This window comes from Diachasma alloeum, unplaced genomic scaffold (assembly GCF_001412515.2).
Source record: "Diachasma alloeum isolate Michigan unplaced genomic scaffold, Dall2.0 Dall_scaffold_78908, whole genome shotgun sequence".
Taxonomy (NCBI): Eukaryota; Metazoa; Arthropoda; class Insecta; order Hymenoptera; family Braconidae; genus Diachasma; species Diachasma alloeum.
Genome location: NW_021683643.1, coordinates 3,306,495 through 3,334,061, shown reverse-complemented (window position 1 = coordinate 3,334,061; position 27,567 = coordinate 3,306,495). Strand labels below are relative to the sequence as shown.

At 37.5% G+C, this 27,567-nt stretch overlaps 1 protein-coding gene across 1 annotated transcript in view; it reads left to right on the top strand.

Annotated features, from left to right (window-relative positions):
- Positions 1–1,098: 1,098 nt before the first annotated feature.
- LOC107047700 (dynein heavy chain 7, axonemal) overlaps positions 1,099–27,567 on the top strand; it is a 42,296-nt gene continuing 15,827 nt past the window's right edge. Inside the window, 19 exon segments of the mRNA XM_029126739.1 lie at positions 1,099–1,402; positions 3,396–3,649; positions 3,723–4,055; positions 5,566–5,669; positions 5,754–6,023; positions 6,367–6,762; positions 7,745–8,020; positions 10,462–10,898; positions 12,623–12,738; positions 14,526–15,617; positions 15,989–16,474; positions 16,559–16,690; positions 17,032–17,607; positions 19,000–19,479; positions 20,711–20,884; positions 21,027–21,265; positions 22,637–23,347; positions 25,182–25,476; positions 26,548–27,301. Coding sequence (XP_028982572.1) covers positions 1,099–1,402; positions 3,396–3,649; positions 3,723–4,055; positions 5,566–5,669; positions 5,754–6,023; positions 6,367–6,762; positions 7,745–8,020; positions 10,462–10,898; positions 12,623–12,738; positions 14,526–15,617; positions 15,989–16,474; positions 16,559–16,690; positions 17,032–17,607; positions 19,000–19,479; positions 20,711–20,884; positions 21,027–21,265; positions 22,637–23,347; positions 25,182–25,476; positions 26,548–27,301 — 7,429 coding nt within the window.

Sequence of the window (27,567 nt, the reverse complement as noted above, 5' to 3'; positions counted from 1 at the left end):
ATCTAAGAAAAATCTGAAAAAAATCAGGAGTGATATAGATCGCATCTTTGTAAAAGTCCCGTGAGATTTTTTATGTTCAGTGTTACCCTATATTATATATTCAAGCTCAATGTTGCCACGTTTTTCTGAAAATTCGCCTTATACACGGTACACGGCCCGGAGTTTCGGAATAAAAATTTGAAAATCTAACTACTTACTTTCTAGACACTTCAAAATGAGATGTGAAATTTTTTCAAATTTTTCGGAGGCTTTACTGCAGTGTGATTCAAAAAATCGGAATAAGTGAGGCACGGCGCTCATAGCGCGACCAACGGAATGTTAAAGTGCGAAAATTTACATGATTTATTTACACTGTCTGTAGTGGATTCACAGTTTTCACATCAACATTTATTATGTGGTTACAATTCATTGGACGGTCATATCGACATCTCCTAATAAAACAAGGGTAAGGGTGGAGCGTGCGAATAGACATTGCCGTAGTTCGCATTGAAAGAGATATAAAATAATTTGCGAGCTCCGTGAGACTTAGAAATGGATTTGAACAACAAGCTTTCACATGAATTTTGAGATACCCTTGTTTTAAAAAGAAAAATGAAATCCCCTTGTTTTATTAAGAGATGTCGATATGTTTATTTTGCCTGCTTGGACAAACTTGTGTAGTGTATTTACAATTTTCGGATCTCCAGATTTCAGAATATAGACGATTTAAATTTAAAAAACGCGGTGGAGAGCTAATAGAATTCCCCAGACATAGATTAAATAAAATTTTCTAGCAAATGAGTTGGGCTTTTTGATAATCCTCTTATAATCCTTCCAACAATTAGAAAAATGATAAGCGATGATTGGTATCGGGACTCTTCAGCAAGTGATAAATCACGGAAAACCGTGAAGAGTAATCGAAAAAGACCATCAACGGGAATATCCAGTATCATGGAGACAAAAGTCGAACCTTTATTCACCCTCCCCGAACAATTGCTGACCTGCAAGCGTCCGAAGCCCCGGGAGGAGACCTCAGTGGTCCTGAAAAAAAGAATTAAAGACTTCTACGAAAATTCCTACACCGGAAATCGCCTCAGGAGGGAGAGATTTCGACACTTCATGGTCGGCCTTATCGTGAAACCTGAAGGCCTCGATGACGTCAGAGATGAGGACGTTAATCGGTATTACAATTACGTTAGGAACGGGGTTGATACAATTCACGTTGCTAATATGGGGGAGGACGATGTGGAGAAAATTTTGAACCTCGTACCCAGCGATTTTCGTGGGAGATTTGAGGATTTTACGGAGGAACTCATGGAACAAGTTAGAGAAGATTATGTTGGGGCTGTTAAGCAGTCAATTGTCGATTTCGTGTTATCGGATCCTTTTCAGGAAGAAATTTGCGAGAAGGTAAAGAATATAAATAATTTTCAATATAAATTAGTAGAGAAGAGGTAAAAAAAAACTTCTTTTATTTAAGAACAAGAAATTTTCGGATGAATTACTATGCGAAAACTTCTAAAGGAATAGAAAATCTAATTGACTCTATGAAGTATCTTGTGGCACATCTATCTGAACTTACAAATTGAAGACGTGTTCGCGAGATAATGTGCATGAAATTATTCGACTCTTCTCGGATCTTGAATCCTTTCGCGGAGGTGATTCTTAAAGTTGAAGGAAAATCAATTGAGGATATCTAAGTGTCTTTGTACGAAAAAAATCGTTTGTTCAAAATTCTCAAAAGAGGATTTTATGTGCCGAACGTGCGAAGCGAGCGCCGAGATTGAATATTTTTATTGCAAAAATCGATTTTGTCTTTTCACAAGAATTTTATTCCCGGTGCAAGCAGGAAATGTCATTTTTAGCACTACTTTTTTGTTATTCAATGCTCCCGTACGTACTTTGCTCATGGCAAATGCTCACTTTATATGTAACGAGGGATAGTAGTTTGTCGTTTCGATTATTCAATAATCACAGACAGAAATTGAATTCTTAAGTGAAATAATAATAATGATATGACAGCAATCTGATAACTTAGGGATCAAACATTTCTTGATAAACTTCCCTCTATAAAAGATATTTTCATCCCGAAAAGGCACCTAAATGGCCGTCTTCCATGAATGATCCGTCTCTTGAACCAAATAATTCGTTGTCGTTCAAAGCCGAGCAATTATTCATGTTTGAATTTTTTAAATTGGAACGAAACAATTATTTTTTTGGTAATTTTCAACTACCAATTTTGTTGGCCCAAACATTTTTCTTTGTTTCAGAACTTGTTCGGTTTTCTCTAGGTGTGGATTCGACCATTTTCAATCATCAAATTTGTCAATTAAATTGCGTGAGAAAAATTAAAAAAAAAAATCATGAATATGCAGCGTCATTCAAATTACGTTATGCATAGAATTATTATTTTCTTAAACATTCATTGTTTATAAATGAATAATTGAAATTGTTTAAACTTTCGGAAACGTTATTTTTTTTTTATAAATTTGTTACGATTCCGAACAAATGATTTTTATGATAAAAAAGGGATTGTTTATAAATTATTTATAAATTATTCATAGAAAATGCTCATAATTTTCAAAACTTTCCATTTTTTAATAATCGCATTAATGTTCGTCCAAAAGTAAGCTTTCTAATTTTTTTCCAGATTTAAAAAATGTTTTCTAACGGCTCAATATCGAGATTCAAATTCAGACCTGTAAAATTTAAATAATAGAATCATTGTAATATGTCTGGAAACTTAGGGTCAAATGGGGGTCAAATGAAAAGCATGTAATTGGAGAAAAAATAGCCAAAGTACTTGGATATCCTTAATTATCGCCTCATGAAGACAGATTTCTCATTATTTATGCGGTCAATTTTAGTAACACATTTAGAAATTTTCCTTTAAGTAATAGTTCCCCTGAAATTCAGCGGATTTTCTGATTGAAAATTTAGAATTTGATGAAGAAATCTTCTGGAAATCGTAAATTTCAGACTATTTACTTTATAATAATTAATAGAAATGATGAAAATGCAATGAAAATTCAGGTCGCGAAATTCTCAGATTTCTGCTATTAAAAAATTTGGAATTTTGCCCCCCCCCCCCATAATCGAATTCAATACTGCTCTCGTAAAAATATTTAAAAAGCTGTTCATGAATAAATCTCATTTTTTCGCGAACACTGTAAGCTTTAGCAATAATTTTTGCTTTATGTAAAAAATAACAATAGCTTTTGATTTGAATATTATCTGAATATTTTTCCATATAATCAATGGAGTTTCGTTAAAAAAAATCGCAAAATCAGGCATTAATATCTTGATCCCACTCTGTAAAACACTCACAGTGAAATTTCTCCAAACGACGCATCAGCAATCTAATTTTTCTCACCTATAGGAGACGGCCAAATTAAGCCCTGAAAATTTTATATCACCATCTGACTTCGACTCCCACCAAAACCAATTAAAAAAATACTTGTTCCCGATAAATCCTTGCATGAGGCTGACACTAGAGCACTGGATTAGGGACTGGAAGTCGTTTCGCCTGATCGATCTCGACGCAATTAAAGCGAGTAACGAGAGCTGGGACTTAATGGAGTTCAAGTCGACTATTTTCAATCAGATTTCGAACAGTAGAAAAACTTTGAAGAGCAAGTGGTTCGACAACATTCAGAATATTTTTCTCGTGGTAAATTTGACTGTATAAAAAAAAATTCTCCTCCAAACTTTGTATATTTAACCGAATTATCTGACTATTCCAGAATAATAGAAAGGGGCTAGTACCCAGCCCCTTGAAGAAAAAAAGCTTCAAACGTTTCTTCGACTGCGCTTGCACGATGATGGAAGCCCAACTCCGGAGCATTTGCACTCACACACTTCGAGACTTTATGAATTTCATATTACATTATTCGGAAAATCTATTTAAGCTGAATGTAATAGTCAAAGAGAGGGAGCTTGTCTTTGATCCCCAGATTGAATACTTTGGTGAAGTCCTTTGTGGCATTTTGGATACTATTATTGATGCTGTTGGAGGCATTGAGAGGCTTGAGACACAGCTGTACTTGGATTGGTCTGGCCCGGCGGCTGTCTTGAAAGTTCGTATTTCACTTGTTCACGAATAAGTCACTTATATAATAAATCAATAATACAAATCAACAAACAGTCAGATGAAAATGAATCTTTACATTATTAGCAAATATATCTGAATGAGGGAGATATAACTCTAGTCTGGTCACTATGCGCAACCCTGCAACATTGGTCACCTTCGCGAGGATTCGCCGCCGCGTTATTTAAGCCCCAGCGTTGCCGCATTCACTCTATACTACCCGGGCGCATTTAGCGAGTTTCCGGAAAAATCGAGTAACAGACAATTTCATTTAACATGGAAAAAAATTTGTCTGTTGGAACTAATTTGTTTTCTTTATGAATTTTGAGAATTGTTTTTCTGAAGACTCCTATAATTTTAGAGACACTTCATTTGAAGAAGTCAAATTTTTTCAAGTTTTCTGGTTACCCCGGACGCGTTCAGCGAGTTTCCGGCAACGTCGCGTACACGGAGAGACATATTCAATAAAAATTACGTATCTTTTCCGTAATTCCGGAGCGAAATGTTGTTGTTGGAAATTTTACGGAACTGTCACGGAATTTTTCTGGAGCGTTCTGTAATTTTTATCTGAATCTCTTGTGAAAAAATCCAATACCGTCACTTAAATTTTCTGCGTCGATTCCGTAATCGGTGAGTTCCGCAATTTTTACTGAACATTTCTCTCCGTGTAACAGGCAATTTCATTTAGCATGGAAAAAAAATTATCTGTTGGAAATAATGTTTTCTTTATAAATTTTGGGAATTGCTTTTCTAAAGACTCCTATAATTTTAGAGACACTTCATTTGAAGAAGTCAAATTTCTTGACGGTTTCTGGATAGCCAGACAATGGTGATTAACCCTCGATCACTCGCTCAATGGACGCGACGCCGTCTGTTTTCGTTTTCTTATATTTTAGCGTGTTTCTCGACTCTTAAAAATTCTAAAAAAATTAAAGTTCCTAGTTCAATCCTTTTATTAACCCTCGATCACTCGCGCTCGGCCGAGTGATGCGGCGTTTCCCTCATATGGTGACTAATCTAACGATAAGGAAATTCTTCCAAAGACTTTTGTCTGAAAGACGAATGTCTGAATTTCACATGCCTTTTGTAGACATTTTTCAGACACTAAAAAATGTTTGAATTAAATGAATATTTGTCTGAATTTCAAACATCAATTAAGATTTTTCAGGCACCTGTTCGTCGGAAATTGAGAAAAATTTTCATTTTATTCAGAGGTTTTTTAGTGTCTGAAAAATGTCTACAAAAGGTGTGTGAAATTCAGATATTCGTTTTTGCTGTGTATTTCTGTAAACAAAATCTGAGGTATCGGGGAAATTATTTACACGGTTCTTCTGAAATTATTAATTTTATGATGATATACAAATTCAATTATTGGATTATTGCATTATCTCGGTAATAAATAACCTTCGAATTGTGTCAGCTACAGGAGAGTTTCAGATATATTTGCAGAATATTGCATATGAAAATTTGCACTCATCTCCTTCGATTTTTTTATTCAGCCAAAAATTTCTACTACTACTGTAGAGAAATATAAACAAGAGATCCGAGAGCTTTTGGAGAATCAGAAAATTGAACCTGAGAAGAAAATGGATACACTTCGAGAGTAATTAATCGATACACTGATCTTTAACGAACTGTAGAAATGATTTTATTCAGTTACTGACTTCGGAATAAATGTCATTTGTAGACACTCAAGACTCTACAGTGGTTTGGAATTGAGTAAAGTAAACGCATTTCTGTCAGACACAACGAAAACACTCGAAGACTATAAAACTACAATCGCCTTTTACCATAACTTAGCTGCAGATATCCCGATCATGATAGAAAAGACGGTATTCGCTGGACTTTTTGAAATCACCCAAAACAATTTCATCGAAACTATCGTTGATTCTGTGAATGGGTTGAAAAACTCGTTAATTACCCGTGTCGTGGATAATTATCAAGCAAAAGCAAAGCTGTGAGTAAAAAATCATATTTCTTCGTAAAAGGAATATTTCGGGGCTGGACTTCTCAATCCTCCTCAATCCGATCGTCCAATGATTTCCAGAATGGGATGATTTCCTTTGATTTCGTGAATGATTTCTGTATTTTTTATTTTTGGTTCCATATGTATACTCTCTCGGGTTTTTACATTTTGTTCCCTTCCCTATCTGCGTTACCATGGGCCGACTTACTTTATCCCCAACTGCACCCCATTCGGGATTGGACTGCCAGGGAAACCATGGGAAAACCTCAGTCGTGCAGGAAACATCTATAATTCTAATATTTTCTTCGCATCTCTTTGATTGTTCTGTCTTCAGAGCTGGAAATGACTATCAAGCAATAGCAGAAAAAGCTCTGAGTCACCCGATGAACACAGCAGGTTTGATGGAGCTAATAGACTACGTGCAAAAATCCGAATCAGTTTCCCTGAAATCGCTCGAGTCCACGCTTTCCGAAATAATAGAAAATGTGGCTTTTCTCTCGGACTTCTGGCTCCTCTCTGAAGCCGAAATTGCCACCAACAACAATGCCTTCAACTGGTTTCATAAAATGCCCAAAATTCTGGAAGAATATCGTGAGAATGTTAAAACAAAAACTTTGTACTTTCAAGAAGCTTTAAAATCTCGTTATCAAAAGTTTGAGGAAGAACTCGAATCTTATGCAAAGCAAGTGGAAGAGATCCAGCACTGGGGAGACATGGAAGAAGTCTTCCGGTATCCAATTTTTTTATGCTGAATCCCATTAATTTATACATTCCTGAATAAAAGAACAATAATTTGGTAGTCAAGTGGTGAGATGAGATGAATCCATTCCACTTCGGAATGAGTTTTGTGGTTCATATCTTGGATCGTAAAAGTAGTAGCGGCATTCGCATAAAGACCTCTTGGATAATTCGAATTTCTCTAGAAGAACAATTACTTGTGAGACTGATTAGTACGTGTAATTAGCAGCACCTGATTAATAAAAAAATAAGAATTTCAATAATAACAAAAATCTTATAGTTCAAATTATCAAGTCTCACCACGTAAATAGTAAATCAAATTTGTGATTATTGAGCCGGAACCCTCTTGAGCCATTTTAGGATGATGACAAGGGTCAAAGAACACGAGTGTCGAACCCTATTTTTCATCACAATTTGTGGAAAGCGGGATTTTGCGTAAAATTTCATCTCACGCACAAGTGATAAAATTGTATATTGTGTTACTAGTGCGTAAAGTTCCACTTTTTGCACGCATCTGTAACACATCCTTTTTTTGGAATACCTGCTTGAAAAGTTCACTTTTCGAAACGGTCTAGTGTGCGTAAAGCAGTTGTTTGCCGCATGGCGTGGGTAAAGTTCAAAGTGTTTTTGTGTTCTCGTGTATAATCGTAAGTTTCGCTTTACTTACTCGAAATTCACTTCACGCACGCTGGTGAACTTTACGCACGCCGTGTGGAAAACAACCGCGCAAAATAGTATATTTCGATACGATTGTGGGAAAGTGTTTTTGGGCTCGCGGGAGGTTTGTAGCACGAGCTGAAGGCGAGTAATATAATCCCACGAGTTTAAAAAGACTTGTCCCGCGAGTATCGAATCCTATTTTTCATCACAATGTGTGGGAAGTGGGGTTTTGTGCACGCGGAGCGTGTGTAAAATGTCACTTTACACACAGCGTGATGAAAAATCATTTTCAATTACGAATATTTATTATGCAGATATCAGAAGAAAACTCAGAACCTGGAGAACAAATTAATAGGAGCGATGGAGAAGATCGACAAGTTCAATGAAGAGGAAGTCTCGTTTGGATGGGAGACAACTCAATATCCTCTCCGAAAAAAAATAGCAGATCGTTTGATTCCTTTTAAGAAGCTCTTCGATGCCACTTGTGAATTTCTCGTAAAACACGAGAAGTGGACAGGCTCGATGATCGGATCTTACGATCCTGAAGACATCGACAACGACGTCAGCATTGCTTATAGGACTCTTTATAAGTTGGAGAAGCAATTGGCCGAGGCAGAGCCTAAGGACTTGGCTGCGATCGTCAGGGACAAAATCGAGGACTTCAAGGATCGAATACCAGTGATTATGACGTTGGGGAATCCCGGAATGAAGCCTAGGCATTGGGACCAGGTGTCTGGAATCGTTGGGTTCCCCATTAAGGTAGTTCAAGTGGTCGTTTCGAACTGAGTATGGAATTAGGTCTGGATTATTTTGAAAAAAATCTTCATAGCTATTTGGACGATAATTAGTTATTATCCCATTCTGTTCATTATGGTACAATCTCCTGAATTAATTACTTTACGGCCGAATGTCAAAGGGCATTTGTAACTCTAATTTGATTAGATTCAACACTTGAAAGAAAAACAAATAAACAGTTCTAGAGCACTGGCTCAAAAGATACTCATGCGCATACATTTTCCTCGTTTTTCTCTTTCTTTTTTTACGAGAGATGAAGAATAATACAGTGTAAAAGCCTTTGAGAATTTATTCCTCGAAATTTTTGTAGAAAAAAATGTCAACACAATAATTCTCCTGAGAAAATCGAAAACTGTCCAAATCAAAATCAAAAACTGTGAAAAAGTTTATTGTTGCGATAATTTCATGAGCAATTCAAATGTCGTAATTAACATTTCACATTTTTATTTATTCAACTTGTCGCTTTTTCATATTTTAATTTCCCAAGACCTTTCCCCTGTCCTCAAGGTTGATGCCGAACTAACACTGGGGAAGATACTGAACATGGGTTTAGACAATTACATCGATAAGTTCGAGGGAATTGCCGAGGCTGCAACCAAGGAGAGCAGCTTGGAGAAATTAATGGATAAGATGCAGAAAGACTGGCAAAATATGTTCTTCACTGTTAATCCCTACAAAGAGACTGGAACTTACGTAATTGCATCTGTTGATGAGATCCAGGTCATGTTAGATGATCACATCACTAAGGCCATGACCATGAAGAACTCCGCGTACATCAAGCCCTTCGAAGCGCAGATATTGAAGTGGGAGGCAAAGCTACATCTGCTTCAGGACATTCTGGACCAGTGGTTGAGGGTTCAGGGGACCTGGATGTATCTGGAGCCCATCTTCACCTCACCTGATATTCAACAGCAGATGCCAGATGAGGGGAGACGATTTACTGCGGTTGACAAGACCTGGAGAGACATCATGAAGACTGTGCAGGCGGATCCCAAAGTCATGTCGGTTGTGGAGATTGATAAAATGTTAGAGAGGCTGAAGAAGAGCATGGGGTTGTTGGAGTTGATTCAAAAGGGGTTAAATGATTATTTGGAGAAGAAGAGATTGTACTTCCCGAGATTTTTCTTCCTTTCTAATGACGAACTGTTAGAGATTCTTTCTGAGACGAAGGACCCTACTAGGTGAAATTCTGATTATTTGCGTGAATAATATACTAGTTCACTTGGAACATAAACAATAACAAAGGGGCGCAACTCCAAAGTGTACGTTCTTATTTTTTCTACTTGCTATAATCTATTTCCCGATTACACTAAGAATAACGAGTATTCTCTCATTGCCTCGAGCATTTCTAAAATTAATTAAAGTGGAGAGAGTATGGCTAAATCGACCATACGTTTGTAATTTTCATCATAAAGGTGTTTTTTCAAGGCATATGACTGATGATGGCAAACAGGTGTAAGCGTGGAGTTACGTCCCTTTGTCGTTGAAAACGAGTAATTTCGCCCCTTTGGTAGAGATTTTTTGGTCATATACTTTTGTTCAGAAATTGGATGAAAAGTCGAAAAACCATTCATACGAGATATCCGCCCTTTTGGCTTTCAAAAAGGGCTCACTCCACTGAAAATCAAAGAAGAAATCACTGGAAATCAATGGAATCACTGAAAATCAAGTGATTTCCATTTTCGGTAGTGATTTCTAAAGATTTCAGGAAATCATCGGAAATCAATAGAAATCGTAAAGAAATCAGGTGATTTATGAAATCATTAGAAATCATCGATAAGTGTGAAATCGAAATGGATTTTGCAGTTTTAACTCTACAATTTTTGTTATGGTATTGGTGTGTTCGAAATCACCCAATCCCGAAATGTGACGCTATGAAGTTTTTGATATCCTTACGTATTGTGACGTGATGTAGAAAAAAAACTGCCATTATCGAGGCAGCTCCACTCTGGTCCCGAAATTATGATTTCTCCAGTGATTTCTTGAAATCAAGAAATCATTGCAATCTACTAGAAATCATGGAAATTACCAGAAATCGAAAGAAATCATGATTTCCAATGCTGATTGAGAAATTACAAAAATCATTCGAGAAATCACAGAAATCAACAGGAAATCACTGGAAATCATCTGATTCTGGAAATTACTGAGTCAATTGAGAAGTGACCAGCCCCTTGGGTTTTGGAACTTCGCCTCTTTGGCTATACGGCGACGATATCTTCTTATTTGTAATTTCTAGAGTTCAACCACACCTAAAGAAGTGTTTCGAAGGAATTGCAAAATTAGCATTCGATGCAGATCTGGAAGTCCACAGAATGAAATCAGCCGAAGGTGAAGAAGTGGAATTAGTGGATGTTATTTCGACGTCTGCAGCTAGAGGACAAGTTGAGAAATGGCTGTTGGAGTTGGAGACGGACATGAGAAAGAGTATTCGTAACATGGTGAAACAGGCGATCGAGGCTTATCCCCTCAAGAAAAGGACTGCTTGGGTCCTGGAGTGGCCAGGGCAGACAGTTCTCTGTGTTGGACAACTGTACTGGACTCAGCAGATCGAGCAAGCGATGCCACAAGGTGTCGCAGGTCTTAAGAAATATCTAGATCAGTGCCAACAGGAGTTACACGATATTATCTTGCTGATCAGAGGGAAATTATCGAAGCAGAATCGAATCACTTTAGGTGAGGATGAAAAATACTTCTTTGCACTTTAGTTTCAGATGATTTTACTTCGAGTAAAATAATGATTTTCTGATCTCCCGGAGAGAAACTTAGGGGAGATTATTTCCGTTTTCCTATCAAACGAGTCATTAGTGTTTCAAAGATTTCGTACAATATTTTGTAAATATTTTCGGAAGTAATAGGTTTATCGAAACATTCGAATTATCCGAGGGGCTATTCAAAAGCGTAATCGTGGTGTCACTCGCTAATGTAATCAATTGTAATAATTGTAATCCCAGTGAAATCAATGTAATCATTGTCATCACATGATTACCATATTTGTAATCAAGTTTTCGTAATCAAGTAGTAATCATTTATAATCACTGTAATCATTTGTAATCAGTGTAATCTTTCGTAGTTGCTCCTAGTGAGACCGTGAATGTTGTTTTTGAATTTTCGAGCGCGTCAGTTCTACCAATGGTAAGTCTCAGAGATCCTTAGATCAATTTTTCTTGGAATCCCAGATGTTTATGGTTCAGAAGCTTGCGTAGCCAATGCGTTTTGCACAGAGCATTTGTCCGTAGAAAATTGATTCAACAGAGTTAAAATTTCTTCTTATTCTGGAGAACCAACGACTGAATTATCTCTGAATTATCTGCTGGTAAGTTTCATTCTCCATCAATGGTAGATATTCAGTAAATTTATTTTGCTGATAGCACTCATAAATGCCCAAATTTTTAGATGGAGTGATGGAGACGCAACGGAGAGAAATATTCAATAAAAATTACCAGAAAAAAGACGTAAAAATTACGTTTCGAAACGTAATCTGGGAGCGAAGTAAAATTCAATAAAAAGTGTCAATCGTCACGTAAATTCTACGATCTGTTCCGTAAAAATTACTTATCCGTCCGACGTCTCACGGCTAGCCATGAGTCACCGTGAGGGGGAGATTTTAACAACACGTTCCGTAATTTTTCCGGAACTTTTCGTAAAAATTCTTAAACATCCAAGAATTTTCATGTTCTGAGGCATAATAAGTCTTGAAGTTTCTGTTAGATTTTACAACTTCCAGAAAAATTACGTGACTTTTTCGTATTTTTTCGGTGACAGACCCGAAAATTTACTGAACGTTTCAGATTTATTCTCTTATATTCCTATAGAAATTCACTGAAAACGATTCTCGCTTGCGGATTACGTGAAATGTTCCGTAATTTTTCTTGAATATTTCTCTCCGCGTGCATTCCTCTGTTCTAATTCCCGCCCCTCCTTCCTCATTTCTTTGCAGGTTCTAATAATTGATTATTCCACCAATTCATATTTAATAAGAGGCCATTTTTGTGATTTCAATGATTACAGATGTTTGGTAATTACAGAATGTAATCGATGAAATCATTTGTAATCATGTAATCATATTCTGTGCTCTTGGTAATCACAGTTATCACATAGGCAATGATAATCAGTGTAATTAGTCCCGTAATCCCGGTTAATCGATTAGATTTTGTAATCGCGGTGTCACCCAATTCGCCTGTGAATAGCCCCTTGGAATTATCGTTTTTGGACTCCATAAAATATTTTACAAAGGAGTCTGGGGCAGATTATAGTACATCTGTTGGTTCCGGAAATATTTACAAAATAGTCTGCAGGTTACTACCCGTCTCTCCTTTCATCCTTTTCCATCCTGAACTACTTTCAGCCCTCACTACGAGAAGTTTCACTTAATTTCACATTAATTTACCCCTTGTCAGAGGCATTAGTAACACTAGACGTCCACGGCAAAGACACGCTAACTCAGCTACACAAAGACGAAGTAGTAAACAACAGCGACTTCAAGTGGCTCTGTCAACTCCGTTACTACTGGCAGGTAAACCTCCCTCGACCCCTCAATCTTCCTCGCGAACATCGGTTCACCGTCCGTAAAACATAGGGAGCGTACCGTACTATTTCAATCGTTTTTTTTTCTATTTCGATGGAAATTGAACATGATGTAGAAGTGTTCCAAGCGTGCCTTAAAATGGTATTAAAAAAACATTTCTTTTGTAAGTTATACGAAATCAAAAAATAATCAATGCCCCAGTTACTGACACCAGGAGAAGTGGATGGGCTTTAATCAGACCCATTACGTTTCACTGAGTATACAACAATTCGACGCGCGAAAGAATGAGTTTGCAATTTCAGCAAATGTACGGAGAAACAATCACGAGACGCTTTTTCTATATTTAACCATATGGAGTAATGTCTTCATTTCATATGAAAAATCCACTGAGAAAACGAAATAATTCTGTTTTCCGAGCAAGTTCCATTATTGATTCGTGAAAAGAAAATGTTAGAAATGCTAGTATATTGCAAAATGTAATTTATTTGGTACTGAGAAGTACCAAATAAGTTACTAGGACAATTTCCGATTGATTTCTTTAACGAGTGAGCTAAAATTGCCTATTCGATCTTTTCATACGGGGATACCAATAATTGACAATAATGTCTTCTCTTTATATTTTTGCAGTAGGGGAGACCGGGGCAAAACGGGGTAGGTAAGCCAAAGAGGCGGGTGTCAGAGCTTCTATCATACTTATATTGCTATTTAGCAATCACCATTCACATTCTAAAATTATCAACTCATGTCTCCAACGTATTACAGTGGGGGGCACAGTGGGGTAGTGTCCAAAAACTTTAAAATAATTATAAATGTTGTTTCTTTGTTTTTCACTTTCAAAGGGGGTAGGGTTTTAATCATAATACCCAATATGGCCGCTTATCCCGATGTTTAAAAGAATTGAAAGAATTTCCAGAGTTCTTCCATTTTTATAAAAATTTTCCTTAGTATTATTCAATTTCTTTGAGCTGTTTTTGACTTTTTTTATGTACCCCACTATGCCCCGGCCACCCCGCTTTGTCCCGGTCTCCCTTATATGAACTAAAATGTCTGATGGCATTACAGTGACAATGCACTGAGAGAAATATCGACATAATATCATAAAACTAATTTCTTGCATCAAATATCTCATCTCCTAAGGATAAAACACTTGGAATAACAATTCCGCATAATGAGTCAAAGCGTATAAGAATTCTGCGAAATGTTCATGACTTGAACACGAACACTTGGCGATAAAGTGAAAACTTTTTGCCTCAAGAAATCATTTATTTCGTATCAAAAGATGAGAAAATTACTAAAAATACTAAAAGCTTCGACTCAGTGAATCCAGATATTTCTAAAATATAACCGTCACTTGCTCTCAATCACAATGACTTTGAAGGAAAGTAATAACATCTTTTCCTTCTCTTAAACTTACTTTTTCTCTTCAGGAATATTATCTAATTTTCAAAAAAAAATATATATAATTTTTTCTGATGTTCTGCACTCAAGAAATTATATTTTTGTCATATTATGTCGATTCGTCTCTCAGTGTGATATGACTACCCGTGAATCTTCATGATTTAATATAAATGCCTTTCATTGCTCCATTCCGGTCATTTTTTATTCTCTCGGTAAGCCAAAATAGCGTTGACGTTTCATCAATCGGTTTATTTTTTGAGGAATTCCGCTTTAATATTTTTCAAAAATTCAGGGTCAGACGGGGTCGGATATTGTTTATGAACTGATTGTACATCGACAGCTGTAAACCCTCATCAAAACTTTTGAAACCTTGACAGGAGGAGAGTCTAATCACCTACATGATAAACTCCAGTCTCCGCTACGGCTACGAATACCTCGGAAACTCTTCTCGCCTGGTGATCACCCCTCTCACAGACCGTTGTTACCGCACTCTCTTCGGTGCGCTCTCCCTACACCTGGGAGGAGCTCCAGAGGGTCCTGCAGGGACAGGAAAGACCGAGACAACAAAAGATTTAGCGAAAGCAGTGGCAAAACAGTGTGTAGTTTTCAACTGCTCAGACGGTTTGGACTACATCGCCCTCGGAAAATTCTTCAAGGGTCTGGCCTCCTGCGGCGCATGGTCCTGCTTCGACGAATTCAACAGGATCGATCTCGAGGTGTTATCAGTCGTTGCTCAGCAGATTCTCACGATCCAAAGAGGAATCAACGCTGGAGCAGAGAAGCTCATGTTTGAAGGAACGGAAATCAGTTTAGACCCAACATGTGCAGTCTTCATCACCATGAATCCAGGGTACGCTGGGAGGTCTGAGCTTCCTGACAATCTGAAGGCGCTCTTCAGGTCCGTAGCCATGATGGTCCCCGATTATGCTCTCATTGCTGAGAACACTCTCTACTCTTTTGGGTTTTACAACGGAAGACCCCTGGCAGTGAAGATTGTAACGGCTTACAAATTGTGCTCGGAGCAGTTGAGCAGCCAGTGTCATTACGATTACGGCATGAGGGCTGTTAAATCAGTGCTGACAGCCGCTGGAAATCTCAAGCTGAAGTATCCTGAGGAGTCCGAAGATGTTCTCATGTTGAGAAGCATCAAGGATGTGAACTTGCCGAAATTCTTGAGCCACGACCTTCCGCTCTTCCAAGGAATTGCCTCGGATCTGTTTCCAGGGGTCATCCTTCCTACTCCGGATTACTCGCACTTGAATGAATGCGCGAGGATCGCTTGTGAGAGAATGAATATTCAGTGCACGGATTTCTTCTTGGAGAAAGTTCAGCAGATTTTCGAGATGATGATTGTGAGGCATGGCTTTATGATCGTGGGGCTGCCTTTCGGTGGGAAGACCACTGCTTATAGGGTTCTTGCCGAGGTGCTGGGGATGCTGGAGGAGAGAGGGCTCATGGAGGAACATCAGGTAAGATTTAACCCTCGAGAACTCGCGCTCGGCCGCCAGCCTTTTTTTCAGAATTTTTAAGCGTCGAGAAACACCCTAAAATGTTAAAAACGAAAACGGGCGATGCTGCGCTCATTGAGCGAGTGATCGAGAGTCAATGCTTTTTTACTTCCGAATGGAAGCTCTGGAATCGCTCAAATTTAAGTTTCCAATTTTTTACGCTATTGCATTTGTCAGTCATTGAAAAATTTTCTGCCCAAAAGCTGGGACTTCCTATTCAATCTTGTCATTTGTGCATCTTCAAAGAATATTGACGCAGATGAATTACCGAATTTCATGTATCACGTCGAAAATTTCAATTCATCAATGATTTTCATCGATGTGGAAACTAGGTGGAGATTATCGTCATCAACCCCAAGTCGATCACCATGGGACAATTATACGGACAATTCGATCCAGCCTCTCATGAGTGGAGTGATGGGATTTTAGCAGTGAGCTACCGAAGTTTCGCAGTCTCAACGAATGAAAACCGAAAATGGTTGATTTTTGATGGTCCCGTCGACGCGATTTGGATAGAGAACATGAACACTGTGTTGGATGATAACAAGAAACTTTGTTTGATGTCTGGAGAGATCATTCAACTTGCTCCCACTACTAATTTGATATTTGAGCCAATGGATCTGGAGGTGGCCTCTCCAGCCACTGTTTCTCGATGTGGCATGATTTATATGGAGCCTGTGGCCCTGGGCTGGGCGCCTTTGTTGACTTCCTGGCTGAATACTCTGCCTGAGGGCTTGGGGGACAATATAAAAGGGCACTTAGAGGACATGTTCATGAGGTTCTGCCCAGCCTTGCTACATCTTATTCGTCGTTCCGGTGCTAGAGTACTTTTATGCGATTTTTTTAGTACAAATAATTGTAAATTACCGAGAAGGTTCAGTATTGGATTTCATATTTTGCAGGAAATGATTAGTATGCCTGATGCAAATCTTGTGAGATCAGTTACATATCTTCTAGACTGCTTCTTGAGTGATTGTAAGACTGAGGGAAGCTTATCTGGAGTCACTGAGAGTGATTTGACGGCTCAGATCGAGGTAGATTAGTTCATTATTTAGTGAAATGCTAAAAATATGAAATGCAAAGGTAGCGTACACAGTATTTACCGACTATTCAAAAAATCTATAAGTGTTATGAGAACAAAAGAAGATATTCCATCTCGGCGCATTGTTCGCATGTTTGACACAAAAAAATCCTTTTAATGATGATGATAACATTCAACTAAGTTGAAAATCGGACAAAATTAGTTGAAAAGACATCTTATTCAATTAAATAAAATGAAATCAATAATAAATGAACATATTGTTAAATTATTGGCAAAAATAACTATGTTGCAAGCAATACAAGAGCAATTTCCTACTTGTTTCTTTTTTTCCAGGGCTCTTTCTTCTTCTCTTGCATATGGGCAATGGGTGGAACCTTGATGGTGACTTATCGAGAGTGGTTCAACGATTTATTCAGAGGTCTTATGGCCCCCGAGCTCCCTGAAGATATTCACAAACGATTTAATCTTCCTCCAGAAATCACCAGCCCCAAAGATCCATACATTACTGCAATCCCTTCAAAGGGTTCAGTCTTTGATTATAAATTCACGAAACAGGGTAGAGGGCTGTGGACACTCTGGGTGGAGGACTTAAAATCCGTTCCAGCGATTCCCAAGGATATTCCTATGAACCAAATAATTGTTAACACCATTGAAACTGTCAGGTACTTCTATCTGTTCCAAAATTTGGTGTCTCAGCATAAGCCAGTGCTACTTGTGGGGCCAACGGGAACTGGGAAGTCGGTTTATGTAATGGAGTTTCTACTGAAGAGGAGCAATCCTCAAGTGTTCAAACCACTTTTTATTACCTTCTCTGCTCAGACTACTGCCAATCAGACTCAGGATATGATTATGAGTAAAATGGATAAGAGGAAGAAGGGAGTCTATGGAGCTCCACCTGGGAAACACTGGGTAGGAAGTCATTTCGTTTATCCGAAAAATCTGAAATTCATGAACAATTTCGAATTTTTTCGGTGAAACAATTTTTAAACAAATTGTTTCTACATGTCTGAAAGAACTCTTGTAACATGAAAATCGCTCTTGAGCGGGAGTCGTAGGCTACGCAAAGCCGAGCGGGAGACGAGACGAGCGACGTCGAAGCCCAACGAGCCGAGCCGAAGGCGAGGATCTGCGGCAAGGGTTGGCGTAAGCCTACGACTCTCGATACAAAAGATTACACACAAGCTGATCCCCCTATTTTAGGCACGTGTAACGTACAATATTTTTTGGCAAAAGTTGTATGAAAAAGTCCTCAAATGTAAGCAAAAATGTATCAAATACACCCAAAAAATGTTTTAAAAAAAATCAAATAAGGATTTATTCAAAATTCATCATTATTCATTTGAGAAATATATTTCTTTATCTAAAGAAAAATCGGTTGGAGTTTATAAACGATTTTTATTTATTTATTTATTTATTTCCTACTACGGTTACAGTTTTATAGGCCCCTCTTTATCGTCTGCCTGTCGCTCCCACTCTTCTCTTCATATTTGATTCGGTTTATAAAGTATTTATGGAGATTTAATAATAAAGGAATTGATTAATTCTGACAAAATGAACTCATTTTCTAAATAGCTGTAATTGGAAAAGTCCCTTCTAATTTATTGAAATAGGAAAATATAAATGATTTTTATCACGAAAGCTGTCATTCATTTCGTAGAAAATACGAATATTAATTTTTTTGTAATTATAATTAGTGTCTTATGAAATACAACTTTATATCATTTACATGTGAAATTGAAGAATGTAATGTATCGCAGTGACAAAGCCTGCAGCCTAAGCGATCGTTGTGAACGCTGTGACACGAATTATATGCCAATATTAATATGGATTTCATGATTAAGCTAGACTTCGGTCGGTGGCATGATGGGACTGGTAACAACTCTTAAAAGAAGGTTAAAAAAGCGGACTTTTTTTAACGAGTCAAAAAAATCGTACTTTTTTTAACGAGTTAAAAAAATCGTACTTTTTTGCATCGTTTTTAGTACGTTAAAAAAGTGGACATTTTTACTTTACACACGAAAAGTAGTGAAAAATTGGACTTTTTCATGCACGTATGTCAAAAAAGTCCCTTTCGGCCCAGTGATGAAATAGTATCTTATGTCATAACGCGATAAAAGTATTATCTGATGAATATAATCACATGAGTCAGATAATACTTTTATCGCCGTGTGACATAGAATATTTTGTTATTCGGCCCGAAAACCGTGATTTAACCGAGCGAAGCGAGGTTAGAGTCACGGTTTATCGGGCCTAATGACATAAAATACTATTGCACTCTTTGAATGGAATAATTATGAACAGGTCGTATTCGTCGATGACGTGTCAATGCCATCAAAAGAGGAGTATGGAGCTCAACCCCCAATCGAACTACTCAGACAATGGATGGACCATGAGTCGTGGTACGACAGAAAAGAGCTCGTACCTTTTTATCTGAAAGACATGCAGCTCATCTGTGCCATGGGACCGCCCTCTAGCGGAAAAGATGTCACTCCCAGGTTCAAAAGACATTTCTTCACCCTAAGCATTTCTGAGTTCGAAGACGACGTGATGGTCACCATCTTCAGGAAAATCATGAAGTGGCACTTGGAAACTCAGGGATTCCCCGAATTTTTTGGAACTTGTGTGGATTATATAGTACTGGGAACTTTGGATATTTATAAGGAGAGTTTGAGGCATCTTCTCCCGACTCCAGCAAAATCTCATTATTTGTTTAATCTGAGGGATTTCTCGAGGGTTGTCCAAGGGGTTCTGTTGTCAAGACCTGAGAGTGTTACAAATTTGGTTTGTATTTGGAAAAGAACAATTACGGTTATAAGGGAAATACTTCTTGAAATAATTTTTATAGTACTTGACCAATCAGGCATTTTTTCCAACTTTCGAGTGTTAAACATCCAGTCGTACCAGATTTAGTTTTTAAGTGTAACTGTTGCTTTAAAAAACTGAAGAAACTTGAAGAACATGTGAATATTCTCTTGGAGTCAAAATAAAATCAGGCCGACCTCAGCACCTTGTTTACAATAAATTATGAGGAGATATAGAATGGAAAATCAGTGATTCAATGGCACGAGAATTATGAAATTAGGATAATCAATTTTTGGATAGTGAGGATTAGAATATTTCATCCCGGTAGGTTCCCGCCATGCCGCCATGTTTGAAAATGGCGACGTTATGAGAATCATGGCGATATTTACTGCGATGATTTTAACTAAATTATGCGCGATAGTTAGAGCACCATTATGTGCGATAGTCTGAGCAATGTTCATTGCAGCATTAAACCGATAATTGTATCAACATGAAAAGCGATATTAAATATCACATGAAGTCCCATTGACAGCTGCGTCACCGTTTCCAATTTTGATGGCAGTCAATCGCAACGGGATTGGCTGAAATATTGAAACATTCTAATGTTCACCATTTGAAAGGCTATTATCGGAATTTAAGGGGAGACTACTATGAGTTTTAAAAGTCACGGGCTATCGGAGTGACATTTTTTGTACATTTGGGATCGATTATATGTGTCTCAAAACGAATAATTAGTACAAAAAAAGTAATTTTTCATTGTTTGTTTACCCTGTAGACGTTTAAAATGTTAAAAATAGTTCAGATCCTCCAATTTTGGAGCAACAGACGTTTTTTCTTTCATAATTTTTGAAAAAATGGGTACAATATCATTTACGTGGTAGTTTTTTAAAATTCGGCTGTTACGTAACTAATTTCGTTCTTTTTTAATCTAAAAATTTCACCATTCATATAAAATAGCTAGTTCAATAGGAAAATTGTTAAATGCTTCAAATTGGCATAACTTATCTCTTCTCAATCGTTTATTGTTGTTGTTATCGAAAGAGAAATCATAGACAACTTACTCGGTCGTAAGAAAAATCCTTTGAATTTTTTAACGCATGATTTCGTTGATGACCGCCTAATTGACTATCACTTGATACTGTATGTATGATTGCATTGAGCATTTTACGACTTGATTGTATTTTCAACGATTCATATATCATTATTTTAGATGGGAATGAAAAGAATTTGGGTCCACGAAGTACTCCGAGTATACGGAGATCGTCTAGTCGACGAAAATGACGCTAATTGGCTCGTAGGACAAATTGGGAAGACCCTAAAAGACAGAATGGACGACGACATAAACGTCCTCTTCAGGGACTTCACATCCCTCCCTCGAGAACAAGTAATTTGGCAAGAATATCCTCTACCCCTGGACAGTTTCTCCATCTCCAAAAAAAGCAAATTCGGAATCCCTAATTCCGATTTTGTTTCAAATTTTAATGAATCCATAGAAATGCAAATCATGATTGAGTTTATATTTCTAGGTAACAGAGACTCACTTGAGAAATCTCGTGTACTGCGACTTTCAATATCCTTTAGAGGACAAAAAGCTCTACACAGAAGTGGAAAGCCTGGACGAGCTGAGTGAAGTAGTTCAAGAATATTTAGCAGAGTTTAACTCAATGTCAAAAAAGCCCATGAATTTGGTTTTATTCAGGTAAATGTTTTCAAATACGGCCAGAAGTACTAGATACATAAGAAATGTCAAAGGATATTTTTTACAGTCCATAAAATTTCCCACAAAACCGATTATTTGATCATTTTTGATCGCTTAAAACTCATTACTGAAGTGAATAAAAAAATTGCTTGGCAAGCGCGACACCCAGCAGCCTCAAAATTTGATGTAGATTTCCCTGAATTTCTGTAAAGCTATCAAATTCGGTGAAAAATATCAGTCGACTTCTTCCTACTGGACAAAAAACAGGAAGATTCTTCATGAAGAAATCTCTTGACGCTGTGTCCTACCTTTTTCTCATAAACGTATGTTGCAACTGCTGAATTCTGGAACACAATGATGAACTGAAAACATTCTGAGAATTTCACTCAGTTAGTCTCTGCAATATTCTCAAAACATTAAATATTCTTTTTGGTACTTGAAATTCTTTACAACCCGGTTCTTTGAAAGATGTTCATTAAATAAGTCATAAATCTCGGCATGAATTAGTCCCAAGATTGGATATGAATTTTCTAAAATCTGAATCTATCAAATTCAGAGAAAAATATCGACAGCTTTTTTGTGCTGCACAAGATTCTTTGCCAAAAGTCTCTTGACGTTGCCTCCTACCGTTTTTCAATACAGTCGTATGTCAATATAATCAATCAATATAATACTGACGTATGTCATTGGATTCTACAACAAAATGATGAACTGAGAATATTTATAAAATCCCACTCACTTTATCACTCAAATATTCTCAAAACATGAAATATCCTTTTTGGTACTTTAAATACTCCACAAAAAAATTCTAGGCGAATTCTTCCAAGTCCGTTCCTTTGGAAGATATTCATTAAATAAGTCACAAATCTCGATATGAATTAGTCCCAAGATTCGATATGAATTTCCCAAAATCTGAATCTATCAAATTCAGGGAAAAACATCAAAAGCTTTTTTTGCTGCACAAGATTCTCTGTGAAAAAATCCCTTAACGTTGCCTCCTACCGTTTTTCAATGCAGAAGTATGTCAATGACTGAATGCTACAATAAAATGATGAACTGAGAATATTTAGAAATTTCCAAAACATGAAATATCTTTTTTGGTACTTGAATTTCTCTACAAAAAAATTCTAGACGAATTCTCCCAAGTCCATTCCTTTGAAAGATATTCATTAAATAATAACTGAATTCTACAACAAAATGATGAACTGAGAATATTTACAAAATCCCATTTCCTTTATCTCTTCAATATTCTGAAAACATGCATCATTTTGTTTGAACTTAAAATCTTCTATACAAAAAAGTTCGTCGATGAATTCCCTTGAGTTCACTTCTTTGAAACACATTCATAAAATAACTCACAAATCCTCAATTCATTTCTGTTACCATTCCACCGCTGCATTCAAATGCCTTTCTCACCTTATTGGATATATCCCCAAGATTTGCAGTGGAACACCTCTCAAAGATCTGTCGAATATTGATGCAGCCACGTAGCCACGCCCTGCTGGTAGGTGTAGGGGGTTCTGGGAGGCAGTCCTTGACCCGGCTTGCATCACACATCTCGGATTACGAGATTTTCCAGGTTGAAATATCACGTCAATATGGGGTGCACGAGTGGCACGAGGACCTGAAGACGATTTTAAGAAAAACAGCGTCCAGCGATCTCCACACGACTTTCCTATTTACGGACTCACAGATTAAAGAAGAATCGTTCCTCGAGGATATCAGTAATCTGATGAACTCGGGAGAAGTGCCAAATCTCTTTGCAACGGATGAGAAGATGGAGATCTGTGAGAAGATGAGACAGATGGATCGACAGAGGGATAAGTCCCTCCAGACTGATGGGAGTCCTGTTGCCCTTTTCAATTATTTCGTGCAAGTTGTTAGGGAGCAGTTGCATGTGGTTGTCACAATGTCACCGATCGGTGATGGATTCAGAACGAGGATTCGGAAATTTCCAGCTCTTGTCAACTGTTGTACGATTGATTGGCTCCAGCCCTGGCCGGAAGACGCTCTTCTGGCTGTTGCGACCAAGTTCCTGGGGGAAATCCAATTGCCGGAGGAAGAACGAACTGCTTGTATCGAAATGTGCCAATATTTCCATACTTCTACGCAAGATTTGTCGAAGGAGTTTCTTCTGAGAGCTAGACGGTGATTTTTTGAGAATTATTCTGCGAATATCTAGGCGGTTATTGAGTTCAGAGACAGAAAGATGAAGGCTCAGTTTTTAAAGATACGTGTCAAATTTTTAGAGACCCGTGGTTCTAAAATTTCACGAGTCTGTTGGCATTCAAGCATTTTTGCTTGCGATTTTTGCTTCAAGTTTCGGATTTTTTGTGTTATATTAAGTTATTAAGATCCAAAAAGTCTGAATGTGCCATTTTTAGACCCTGTTCGTATGTATATTATAAACTTTTTCTTCAATTGTTCACTAATGAATCGATGGAATTAAATTTTTTTTTCAAACATCGGTATTGTTGACATGAGTCCCTATCCATTGTCAAGAATTAAAATTTTACTCATACACAGCAAAAAGAAATGTCTGAATTTCAGACACCTTTTGTAGACATTTTGCAGACATTAAAAAACGTCTGAATAAAATGAAAATTTGTCTGAATTTCAAACACGAATTAAGGTGTTTGGGCACCTGCTCTTCTGAAATTAAAACACATTTTCATTTTATTCAGACGTTTTTTAGTATCTGAAAATACGATACGATGTATCGACCCCGTATGTAAGGGGTTAATCACTCGAAAAGGGAATTTAGTAGAATTCGAAGCGAATAATACATATCCGGAAGACCAATAAATACCCTGTATGGATTTGAAAACAAATGTAATGATTCAATTTTTTTTTATGAACAGAATCCCTCAATCTCCTATGATTTTTCAACAGAAAATAAATTATCGGATCTCCGATTTATTGAAACACCTGTTTCTAATATTCATCACTGACGTTTAGATCCTGGATTTCAGGGATTTGATTCCTAAAGTTGATTGATAAAAATGCTGAATGCTAAGGGTTATTGTAGTCAACACCAATTATTCCTTCAATTAATGATAATCCGCTAAAAAATAAGGACAGATCCCTAAAAATAAGAGATATATTCCTAAAACTAAAATTTTGGTCAATGTTGAGAAAGAGGGCACCACCGATCCGATGGTTAAGTTTTCAGAAAGATCAGTGGTGGGGCCCTCTTTCTTAACATTCACCACAATTTGTTTTTTCCTCCTGGAACGATGTTTGATCCTATTATAAAAAGGACAAACATCGAGACTATCGATATCTCGAAACTCTGTCACGCTTATTCCTCATTGGTTCACAGTCGTCTGAGGCGGCTAATTTGAATTCAGAACTCATTCAATTTTGAAATGTTCAATCATGATTTTTATAATTACAGCGCGCTGTAGCGCGCGGTTGGTCTCGTACACTGATAGAACGGATTAGTTATTGTTCACGAATGGATTTTGGTTGGAGGTTAGGGTCTATTCGGTCCCACCAAATGTTCATTCGTTAATAGTTAGCGAATGTACATTTGAGGAGCCTTCTTTGACTTGACTTTCGCCATTCAAGTGAACCATTCGTTAACTGTTAACGAATATTCATTTGGTCATATTCAACTCTACCATTCGTTAATAGTTAACAAATCTCGTTTGGAATAAATGAATCATTCTATCAGTGTATGCTCTCATCACCGTAAGAGTTCTGGAGACAATATTGGCTTTAGTTGCGGAATTCTGAAAACAAGTAGCAACAGACTTACAGAATCATCAAATGTTTTTAGAATCAACAAGTTCACATTAGAATTTTGAAAAAAAAAAATTTATTCATAAAATTTCCTACAAAAAGGCTGTTAGGGCGTATTTTCAAAAAATTCCATTTTCGAGCCGTTTGCAGGATAATGTACGCATTTTTACTTGATCCACTAAGTTTTCATTCCTCCTCTTCAGATTCAACTCATTGATGCGTTTCTTATGGTTTGCAGGCACAATTACGTGACTCCAACATCTTACTTGGAGTTAATAAATACATTCAAAGACCTTCTGTCTAAAAAACGAACGGAGGTGATTGAAGGGAAGCGCAGATACGAGACAGGACTCTCCAAGTTAGAGTCTACCCACAAGCAAGTGGAAAAAATGCAGAGAATCCTTGCGGCACTCCAGCCCAAACTGGTGGAGGCTACGAAGGACGTCGAGAGGATGGTTGCTAATATTGAGAAGGAGAAGGAAGATGCGGCGGTGATTGCAGACGTTGTCAAGGCTGACGAGAAAGCTGCCGCGGTTTGATTTTACTTTTCTATTCAGGAATTCATTTGAGCTCTAGTCAATTCCCTTTTAGCTCATCTAGCGCAGGGATAGCCATATTCCTAGATTAGAATTACCGTTAAATTTTCAACTAGTCAACTGGTTGATACTAGTCTACAATTTTTAATTATTAAATTCAGTAGCGAAGTCGTAAAACGGTTTACGTTGACTTATCTTCCAGTTGAGTTTTTGAGGAATATTTCCAAATCTAAGGGAGATAGCGAAATTTTCGTAATCACATTTGTTGTAGCTCTCAATCGACTCTACAAAAAAGGTCGTATTAAAAATTTTGCTATCTCCTCTCGATTCCGAGATATTTATTGAATACTAGTCAATAGTCAAAATTGACTTGTACCATTTTACCACTTCGCTACTGAATTAATCATCAATTAAATATTCAAATTTCGAGTTGTTTTATCAACCAATAATTTAGTTAGGAAGATTGACGATTATTTGGTTAATCGAAAATCCGTTTTATGAAATTCAGTATCATTTATTGAATGGACAATTGACAGCCCCATATTATCAATTATTCAATTAATCTTCAATCCGAAATTTAGATTATCAATTATTTTATTATTTTTAAATTTCGATGGTTATACGTAAACCTTAATCAATGTAAGGCTAAAATTCTCTTAATATTGAAGAATCCAATATTGATTTTTATCCCTGATTTAGTGAAGCGGAAGAAAAAAATCACTTTCCAAAATTCCAAAATATTGAGTAAAAGCCCATCTGTTTCGAGCTGGACCATACAAGAACAAAAATCTAGTGGGATTATTTTGCCAATATCTCCAGAAATAAGAACTTTATAAAAATAACTTGAGAGTTTTTCTTCAAACTCCGTAAAGCGACTTCTAAAAACGGCCTTTCCATAGGAATGGATAAACTTCTCAACAGCTAAATACCCAATTTACCCCATAAATATCTGCAAAAATAGTCTGCAAATTTGTTCGTTCTAGAGTCGCTTCCTAGTACTCGCTACTACACTGCTACTCCAATTAACGCTGCGAACATTTCCCAGTCAATATTCTCTTACCCTTTTAGACCGTAGCAGCAGCAGCTGAAGAAATCCGTGTAGAATGCAACGCAGACCTCGAACTGGTGATGCCGATCCTAAATATGGCGAACGCAGCTTTGAACACTCTCACCCCTCAAGACATACAGATTGTGAAGACCATGAAATCCCCTCCTGCAGGAGTTAAATTGGTAATGGAAGCCGTTTGCATCCTGAAAGACGTAAAACCTGAGAAAGTTCAAGGTGAGGGCGGCAAAATGGTGGATGACTACTGGAAACCGTCCCTTCGCATCCTCGGGGACATGAAGTTCCTTGAATCCCTCTTGGCCTTCGACAAGGACAATATTCCGGAAAGAATCATCACGAAAATCCGCACAACGATACTGACGAATCCAAATTTTGATCCGGATAAAATTCGAAACGCTTCGACAGCCTGCGAGGGCCTTTGCAAATGGGTCTTCGCCCTTTCTGAATACGATAAAGTGGCAAAGGTTGTCGCTCCTAAGAAAATTGCTCTTGCGAAAGCAGAAGGAGAGTACAATGAGGCAATGCAAGCTCTAGAAATCAAACGAGAACAATACAAAGAGGTACAGCAGAAGCTGGAACGATTGATGGATCTCCTCAAACAGAGAACGGACGAGCTTCAGGCGATGAATGACGAGGAGCAGGAGTGCAAGCAAAAGCTACAGAGAGCTGAGGAGCTCATAGGCGGACTCGGGGGGGAGCATGACAGATGGAGTGAAACGGCAAAAATTCTTGGGGGGCTGTACTTTAAACTCACAGGTAGGTGACTTCACCTACCTTAGTCACTAATTTGGTGGAGATGACTGTATAGGATCATAATCATGAGGACACAGGATATTTAGTTTTATGGAATGAATGAACGTATATTTGAGTTAAAATCTAATTATTAAAGATACCTCGCTTCGCTCGATTAGATCGCGGTTTGTGGGCCCAATGACATAAAATATTGTATGCCATACGGCGATAAAAGTATTATCTGGCGAATGTGGCTTTATAATCCGAGCCGAAGGCGAGGCGAGGATGAC